The following is an 8,875-nucleotide window of genomic DNA, read 5'->3' on the forward strand; positions in this document are numbered from 1 at the left end:
CATTTACTGATTAGTCTAATCCCAGCTAATCCTATCTGATGAGCATATATCAAGATATCCTTTAACTGATTTATTGTCCAAAGGACCGGTGGAGATGCCCCTCTCCACCGTGGCCGGGGGAGCCGGCGGTGGCGGCAGGCACGTCTCCCCACCTTGTCCCACAGCCCCGTCCCAGGAGCGGGCGCATCCCCGTCCCCCGTGGCACTCCCATGGTCGCCCGCTGCCTCGGGCAGCAGCGACGTATCCAGGCCACCTCGCCAGCACGGGGAGATTTAATCGCTATTTCCATTTCTGCATCTATCGGCTTTCTCTTGGGTTTGAGCTTTTATGTTTCATAAACTGATTAGGAGCAATTATACGTGCTTTATCCCCAAACTTTCCAAATGCCTAGGCCATATGCATATTTAAGGCTTCATCATCTCTCCCAACAGCTCAGCCTGAATGTAAACTGCTGAAATCAAGCTGATTCTGGGACAACGTCAAAAATTAGGGTTTTATCCACTAATATCTGCTCGGACAGGAAATTTGTTGTGGGTGGTGGCTGGATTATGGCTTCTAATTACTGTGGCAGATCCTCCCTGCCTGACAGTGAAAGTCTCTGATTCCAGCAAAACTGCGGCAAAACCATTCTGGAGAAGCGAAGGTGCCCAAGGGGACCCCAGGGTGCCCTGTCCCTGGGTGGGGGGCAACCCCAGGTGGGGATGCCCTGAGCATCCCTGCATCCCAAGCACGTGGGGCCCCCCAATTGCTCGGCAGCTTTGGGAGCGTGACCCCCACAGACACCTCCCGCTCCCCTCGCACCCATTTGCCTTTCTTGGTGCGAAGCGCGATGGCCCAGAGGGTGCCCCCCCCACCCTGCCAGCCCCCAGCGCCGGCCACGGCAATTATCCTAAATGAAAGTTATTGTTCTGCTAATCCCGGGAACAGCTTGCGAGGGGAGATTTGGGTCTTTCTTTAATAATGCAAAGTTAATGCGGAGTCCCCTTGTAATTATCTTTATCAGAAGGACCCTCGGTTAATCTGACCGTCCAGCGAAGGCCCAGATCAGGCGGCCCGTGTAAGCCGGTTGTAAATCGTTTCCATCAACAGATGAAGGGAAGGGGGGAAAAAATAGCAGCCCAGGTGCAAGAATCTGGGAGCAAAAGGGAACACGGAGGCCAGGCACCTCGAGGTGGCCCCAGACCCGGTGGCAGGACACCGGGGGGTCACAGAGGGTCCTGCCCAACAGCCCCCCTGGGCCGTCCCCATCCCTGTCCCAGTCCCCCGGGGGGGACAGAGTGGCCTGGTGGGGATGCCCTGGCTGGCGCGCGGGGTTGAAGGGGCACCGGGTGGGATGGGGGTACCAGGGAGGGGACCTGGGGAGGGGACATGGGGACAGAGTGGGACAAGACCCGGGGAGGGGACCTGGGGAGGGGACACGGGGACAGAGTGGGACAAGACCCAGGGAGGGAACCCACAAGGATGGGGGGGGGGGGGCTTATGGGGGAGCTGGGTGGCTGGGACCGGGGGCGGAGGGGTGCTGAGGGGGGCCCGATCCTGGCGAGGGAGCGAAGGGGACCCAAGGAACCGGGGGGGACCCGGCGAGGGGCTGGGGGAGGACCGAGGGGCGGGAGCCGAGGGGAGCGGAGGGAGGGACGGCGGGAGGAGGCGGCGGGGGGACCGGGGCGGTGACCGGGGGGCGGGGGGGGGGCGTTAATCCGGGGATTGGGAGCGGCCCCCCCCTCGCCGGCCCGGGGTGTGATTGGAGCCCGGAGCTCGGCGGCGGGACGATAAAAAGGGAGGCGGGCGGCCGTGCCCGCTCCGGGCCGGGCCAAACGGCGGCGATGCCGGGCCGGGCGGAGCCGTCGGGGGGACGCACGGTGGCGGCGGCGGCGGGGTCGGTAGCGGTGCCCGTACCGGTAGCCCCCGGTGCGGCGGGGCGACCGGGAGGAGCGGGGCTGCGAGCCAAAGGTTTCGCCATCACCGACCTGCTGGGGCTGGAAGCTGAACTGCAGCCCCCCCCCGGTCCGCCCCCCGCCGCCGCCGCCGGCGGTGGCTACGAGGGCGGCGGGACTCTGGGTTTGGGGTTGGGGCTGCTTTGCGGTTTAGGGGGACCGGGGACCCCCTGCTTGCTGCCCGCCCCCTTACCGCTGCTGCCAGCCCGTGGTCCCCGCCCGCCCCCCGGGCCGCCCCCCGCTGCCCGCCGCCACAAGGAGAATATCTCCGGTAAGCGGGGACGGGGATGGAGGGCTCGGGGTGAGGGTGGGGGGATCGGCACCGTGTATCCCCGTCCCGTAGGGCTGCCGCTTCTCCGACACCCCCCTCCGACCCCGGCAAGGGTGGGCGTCGATCCCCTTTGCCCCGGGATGGTGGCACCGGTGCGGTTCTCCGGCCTCGGCGGTGGCCCTGATGTTACCGGTTGGTACGGGAGGGGAGATTTGTCCCGGGCCTGCTCCCCCACGGGTGGCTGGAGCTGGGTTTGGTGTCCGTGATCCCAACGGGAACGTGACTCTTCCCCTCCCGCATGCTGCTGCCAGACGAGGACAGCCTCTCCGGGGACGCCAGCGACCTGAAGATGCCCACGTCCCAGATCAAGAGGAAGAAACGCCGGCACAGGTAGAGCCCGAGAGCGGGGTCGTCCCCCATTCTCACCTCCTCGCTGCTACCGCCAGCCTCCCGCTGTCCCCTCTGGTCCTCAGGCTGGGGCGGTGGATGTCCCCAAGGGAGCAACGAAAGAGGAGGGCTGTAGCTGGGGGGGAGGATTTTCAGGTGGAAAAAACCTCAGCGGGGAAGTGGCTGCCAGCCCCGCTGCTTGCCGTAAGGGTCTGGACTGTGTCACAGGACGCTCTCTCTTCTCGGCAGGACGGTGTTCACAGCTCACCAGCTGGAAGAGCTGGAGAAGGCTTTCAACGAAGCTCACTACCCCGACGTCTATGCCCGGGAGATGCTGGCCGTGAAGACGGAGTTGCCGGAGGACAGGATACAGGTGGGTAGCTGTGCTGGTTCTCTCTCCCCGTGGAGTCTGCGGGCAGCCGGCTGTCTCTTCTGCTCTGCGACCAGTGAGCGCTGGCGGTGGGAAAGTGATGGCACTGAACTGATGCAGGCGGTGGGAATGTGGTGGCACTGAAGTGCTGCAGGATGCTTGGGGCGGGGGGGGCAGCTCAGCTTCCACCATCCCCCGGCTCCAGCACTGAACAGGCTCCAAATGGAAATGCAGAACCAGGGGACAGAGCTGGCCCCGACAGCTGCTTGCTGCCAGCAGCTCTGCTCTGTCCTCCAGAGACTCAGCTCCTGCCTGAGCTGGGTCTCCGGAGAGCGATTCAGGAGCTGCTGGGCCAAGCTGCGTCCCACTAGCTTGCTCGCTAGCTTGTCCCCTTGAGGGACACATGGCATTTTAGGGCCTGATCCTGCCCCACTGTGGAGCAGCCCATTGGCTTAAGAATGGGGTGGTGGTTTGGGCAGCAGCCAGGCTGTATCTACACCCCTTGAGGCTTTGAACGCAGGAAGGGGTTGGGGAGAGGGACCTGAGCACTCGCTGTCTTCGTTGGTCACTGCATTATGGACCCCCTTTTCTGGAGAGGTTGGTGCTCCGTGCGGAGGCAGCAGAGGGGCCCCGCGGGCAGGCGAAGCGTAGGGTGACTTTGGCTGGGATCACCCTCCTGTGTCACGATCAGCCTCGTGTAACGTGTGTTCCCTCTCCCTCCCCTTCCTCCCCTCTCTCACTGACACCCACGTGTGTGCCCTCCTCCAACCCCCTCCCCACGCACCGCCCCGGCCACCCTCCCTCTGCCACCCGCGCATCCGCACCCTGCGCTCGCACACCCAAACCCCTCCACGCACCCCCGCGGCTGCCCCCTTGCCCTGGACGCACGCTCCTCCGTGCCCGACGGGCCCTGGACGCCCGGCCGCGGGGGCTATCTCCTCCCCAATCCCACCCCTCCGTGCTCTCCTGGCTGTTACCCCTGAAGGTTTGGTTTCAGAACCGAAGAGCCAAGTGGCGGAAGCGGGAGAAGTGCTGGGGCCGGAGCAGCGTGATGGCCGAGTACGGCCTCTACGGGGCCATGGTGAGGCACTCCATCCCTCTGCCCGAGTCCATCATCAACTCCGCCAAGAGCGGGCTGGTGGGATCCTGCGCCCCATGGCTGCTGGGTAAGTGGGAGCTTGGGACTGGGGGGGGGTCAGGGGGCAGCTGCGGAGCGAACCGCCCTTCCTTTTTTGTGACGGTCCTTGCCTTTTCCCAGAAAAGAATGGGGCCTCGGCCACAAGCTGTACACAGGCTGCCAAGTGCCCTGGCTTTTCCACTCCCTCCTTGCAAAGAGCAGCTAGGAGAAGGCAAACCTTTTACTGCCGTGTCAGACAGGTGCCTGCATGTGCTGAGGTATCGCTTCCTAGTGCTAGCAGCCAGCATGGGAGTTGCAGGGCAGCTAGGAAGTCATCAACCTCCCCCCCAAACTGAACGTAATGTTAATGCTACCTCAGAGCTACCCTCTGCTCATACACGGTCCTACGCTGAGGTGGCACTCGAAATCCTGGCTGGGATGGGCCATCACAGCCCCCCTCTCCCCGTAAGTCTTCCCCGCTGCAGGGGAGGTATGGACCAATTCTGCTGCGAGCCATCCTCTCGGGCTGTAGAGAGCAGGTGGCAGGGCTCTGGGTCGGGCAAGGCTGGTAGCTAGCGTGAGTTTTCCTCGGGATGCAAGCGAGAGCTGAAAGAAACAGCAGGAGGGCAGGAGGTGATGCTGAGCGGTCCCGGGCAGAAATAAGCAGCCGGCGCCCTTGGCTTTGCTCTCTGCCCTCTGCAAGGCATGCACAAAAAGTCCATGGAGGTGAGCAGGAAGGCGGAGAGCCAAGAGAAGCTGGCAGATGGCTGGCGAGCGGAGCAGGAGGAGGAGGAACTCAAAGGGAAGCAGGCCAGTTCCCAGAGGGGCTCCGACAAGCTTGGCCCTGCAAAAGATTCGGAGGACACAGCCATCGACCTCTCCAGGACAGCCAAGCACGAGAAGAGGGGTGTACTGAGGCAGTGCATCAACGGGGACCCCCCCCAGGAGCAGAAGGACAGGGACCGCTGAGCTCAGGCTGCCCCGGAGGAGGCCAGACCTCGCAGCTTCCTGGCGAGATAATAATATTTATTGATTTATTGATATATATATATATTTTTCTTAAACAATTGAACTTTTATCTGAATTCAGGGCATTTTAAAACTGGGCACACACATCCCTTTGTCCCCTCGTTTTCAAGCTGTTCACTTCTCAACAGAGCCAGGGTGGAGGGTGGGAGAGGTGTCCCAGCGGGGCCAAGAGCAGTGAGAAAATGAGACCGCGTTGTGGTCAGCACGGACTGCTGCTGGGGAAGAGCCGTCCTTCCCCTCTGGGCTGCGAACGCTTCCCCGGCTAGCCAGGAGCACAAAGAGCAGCAATGCAACGGGAGTCGCTCCCTTCTCAAATGCGCGGGTGCAAAGATGGTGCAGGAGTTTACAGACGCCTTTTCCGAGCACTTCCACCCCTGCACAGCACCCGTGGGGCAAGTCCCTCCGCTTTGAGCACACAATTCTTCCACCTCGAGGAGCAGCAGGGTTTTTAAACACGGTAGGGTTCATCCTCAAGCTGGTGTAACCTGACAGACACACCGGTTTATACCTCCTGAGGATCTGGCCTGCCAATGCAGCCTTATCACTGGATTTACACTGTGTAGCTTCCTTAACTCATATTTGGGAGAAGGGGGTAAAGACATTTTTGTTTATGCAATGATTTTTGTACGCTCTTGAATGTTATCTGCCACGCTATGCATAACAGAACAGACCTTTTTGAAAACCAAGCCATAATATCCCGGAGCAATTAAACGATTTTGTGAATTGACATAAGAAGATATTTTGTAATTGTCTGTAAAAAGTGTTAATGTCAGAGCTGTTTCTTGGTTGTCCTATATTTATGTCTAAAAGCACTTTAGTGATCTGGATTTTTGAATGTGGCTCTTCCTGTTTTGTCCATCATTTATTTATTACACATCCATAAATAAAATTGTGGTGTATCTTTGGTTTCCATGCTCTGCATTGCAATTTGTACCTTCCTTTGGCACACCTCATGGTCGCTGCTAGCTTTGAACAGATCCTCCGCAGACTCATGCCTAAACTGGGTTGGAGAGCTCTGCTGAGGCAGTGTAGTCGTTCCAAGGGGGCAAAGCAAAGCCCTCGTGTGTCTCCCTAGAACTGAGTTCCAGTCCAGTGGCCTACACATGCCAGAAGGTGATTGATTTGTGCCAGTCAAAGAGCCAAACCACAGCTGATGGGTTAGGAGATGGTCCGAAACGGAGCACGTGGCCAGTTCTTGAGGGAAGTCATGGGGAGAAAGTTGCTCCATTCTCCCGAGCGTTGTTGAAAATCCTCCTTGATACAGCTCAAGTGTGAGGTTTTCCTGCCCTGATGGCAGGAAAGGCGCTTTACGTCTTGAACCTCTATGCAGTCCTCTCCTCCTCCTGCTGATCCTGCTGCTTCGGAAATTGTGGAATTGGACCCTGTCTCTCCACGTCTCTTGTGGTGAAATACAAGGAGCAGCTCTCACTTGGGCAAGGTGAATGCATGGTGGGAGGCACTGGTAGGGGCACCTCTGCCTTCTGGGGAGGGGCACAAGGCAGCTGGGTGGTCCCAATCGCACAAGCACCCCCAGTGAGGCACAAAGGGTGCCGTGGCCATCCAACTGCCCGACTCCTGGCTGCAACGGGTCCTCACCTCACGGCTGGGCTGAACTGGCCCACGCACATGCCGCGACAGCTCTCGTGGAACACCTCCAGTTTGAACCGCTGGCCAAAACATAACGGAAAATTATCAAAAGGTTTTATTAAAATCTGAATAATTCCAATTTGGAAGGTTTCCTAATACAGCTCGGGGGGTGTGTGGCCATGTAACGATGCTGTCACCTGTCCCCACCTCTGCTGCTTGGCCTGGCTCCTTGGACACAGGCAGCCACCGGCTGTGCTGGGCGGGCAGAGAGCGGTGGGACACTGCCTGGGAAGAGCAGAGCAATAAAAGTGGCATCTGCAGATTCCCTGCCTTTCCCCTCCCCTGCTTGGCCAGGCCCTGCTGGGCGGGGGGGAACATATGCATAGCAAATACAAGCTTTGCAGCAAAAAAAAAAAATGTTTGACGGGGGGGCCGTGGGGAGCACGGTTCAGGGAAGGACCAGCCAGGGCTTATTGCAGCAGCAATTAGGCTCACCGAGAGCCGAGACTTAGCACATTGGAGGCCTAATCCTGCCTGAGCAGCATCTGCAAACCTTTTATTTGGGCCGTGCCATGCTGGCACTGGATGCCTGCAATCATTTTTTTTTTGCCCTGCCCGTGTGCAGATGGCCTGGCTCTTCGCCTTGTGTTGGGTGCAGCGCCACGAGAGCAAGCATGTCACCACCACAACTGCTACAAGGGGAAACACCACAGCCCCGGCCCCGCACAGGGGTGCGGACAACTCTCCTGGTGGGCTCCCAGCTCTCACCTTCCACTGTGAAGGGGAGTCATGGGGAGGGCTGCTGGCCCGAGGCACTTTTCGTGTGCTAGGAAGTAACCACAGGATGCAGCCGGGTTCGCCAGGGCTCAGAAGTGCCCTTGCTGCTCCACTCACAAGCTGAGAACCCAGGGGAGGCCAAGTGAAGGTGGATGACAGCAACTGCCCAAGGCTGGGCTCCCGGTTGCCACCAGGAGCTGGTGGCAGGGTCTGGTGGGGCAATCCTCAGAGCAGGGACAGTCACTCGCCTCTTAGCTGTCTGCGCTAAGCCTGGCAGGGAAGTGCTCGCTGTCCTCCATATGTCGCTGTGGTTGTAGCGGCGGTAGGAGTACGGCAGCACATTCTTCTTGTCGTTGCTTCACATTTCATCCACCCTCAGATTAGCGGTAGCCAAACCCAGCCATGACTCCTGCCAGTACCGGTTCAGACCAGGGCCGGTCACGACTGTGTGACACAAGAAACCCTGACTTATGGCAACGGCTGCCGCTTGCGCACACCTCCGCTGCTGCAGTGGGGTTGCCCGTGCGAGACCCAGCAGCCATCTTGGTGACCACACCAGGGCCTGACTCGCATGAGCTTCCCTCTGTGAGGGGCCGTGGGGGTCCCTCAGCCACAGAGGCTGGGTTTGCTCAGGTGGGAGATCCCTTTGACGCGGCATGGGCAGAAGAGTCGGTGACATCAAAGCCACCGTTCAGCAGCCGGCGCTGCCGCAGCCTCACTTCAGTTCATCCGGGCTGCCACCCGCCCTGGCACATCCAGATCTTTTCACGGCGCCATGTGTACAGCGCTAGCCGGGGACTTAAGCGATCTGCTAAACCAATCATGGAAGAAGGGATGAGGAAAGGGAAAAGGGAATAAAATGAGATTATTTTGGTACCTCTCGGCTTTTATGGGATTGGAGGCTGACTGCCAGGCGTGCACGGTTGGGGGTTGCAAGGAGGCGGTTGGGGGTGTCCTGGTGATGGCCCCAGAGCCGCCCGGTACAGAGAAGGCTGCAGGGCTGCATTTGCAGAAGCATCCTCACGGAGCCATTTTTGCACAGATTAGTAATATTCATTCCTAACTGGCATTTTGTCTCAGCCGATCCTCCCAAGCCGCTGGCTAGATTTTCGACTGGGACGGTAGGAAGCGAGTACGAACGTTTTGTAAGTGCTCCCTCGTGTGGAGCGGGGCGATGGGACACAGCGAGCCGCCCAGGAACGGGGAAGGCTGGCTGGAGTCCTAGAGGTAACCAGAAGCCTCACTCCTTCCCCTCAGTCCAACAGACCCCTGTCTACCTGTGGAGCGACATGCAGGGGTGCCTGGATGCAGAATTAAAAGAATCCTACGGGGGTTTGTTTTTCATTACTCGCTTCTTGGCTCGCCAACAGGCACTCAGTACAACAAGCGGTCCCCTCCCCAGAG

General features: G+C 59.6%; 1 protein-coding gene across 1 annotated transcript; it reads left to right on the forward strand.

The window, feature by feature from the left end:
* Positions 1-1,823: 1,823 nt before the first annotated feature.
* On the forward strand, positions 1,824-5,997 carry VSX1 (visual system homeobox 1). The gene is made up of 5 exons (XM_075042379.1): positions 1,824-2,205; positions 2,517-2,595; positions 2,842-2,965; positions 3,948-4,128; positions 4,783-5,997. The coding sequence occupies exons 1-5, from the start codon at positions 1,824-1,826 to the stop codon at positions 5,046-5,048; spliced, it is 1,032 nt and encodes a 343-aa protein (XP_074898480.1). The 3' UTR covers positions 5,049-5,997.
* Positions 5,998-8,875: the final 2,878 nt, after the last annotated feature.

This window comes from Buteo buteo, chromosome 12 (assembly GCF_964188355.1).
Source record: "Buteo buteo chromosome 12, bButBut1.hap1.1, whole genome shotgun sequence".
Lineage (NCBI taxonomy): Eukaryota > Metazoa > Chordata > Aves > Accipitriformes > Accipitridae > Buteo > Buteo buteo.

What these genes read in the sequence shown, in the direction of transcription:
- VSX1 (XM_075042379.1), top strand. Translation starts at nt 1,824, where the DNA reads ATGCCGGGCCGGGCGGAGCCGTCGGGGGGACGCACGGTGGCGGCGGCG. An exon ending in AGGAAGAAACGCCGGCACAG is followed by an intron (nt 2,596 to 2,841) that starts GTAGAGCCCGAG and finishes TCTTCTCGGCAG; the next exon opens with GACGGTGTTCACAGCTCACC. An exon ending in CTGCGCCCCATGGCTGCTGG is followed by an intron (nt 4,129 to 4,782) that starts GTAAGTGGGAGC and finishes GCCCTCTGCAAG; the next exon opens with GCATGCACAAAAAGTCCATG.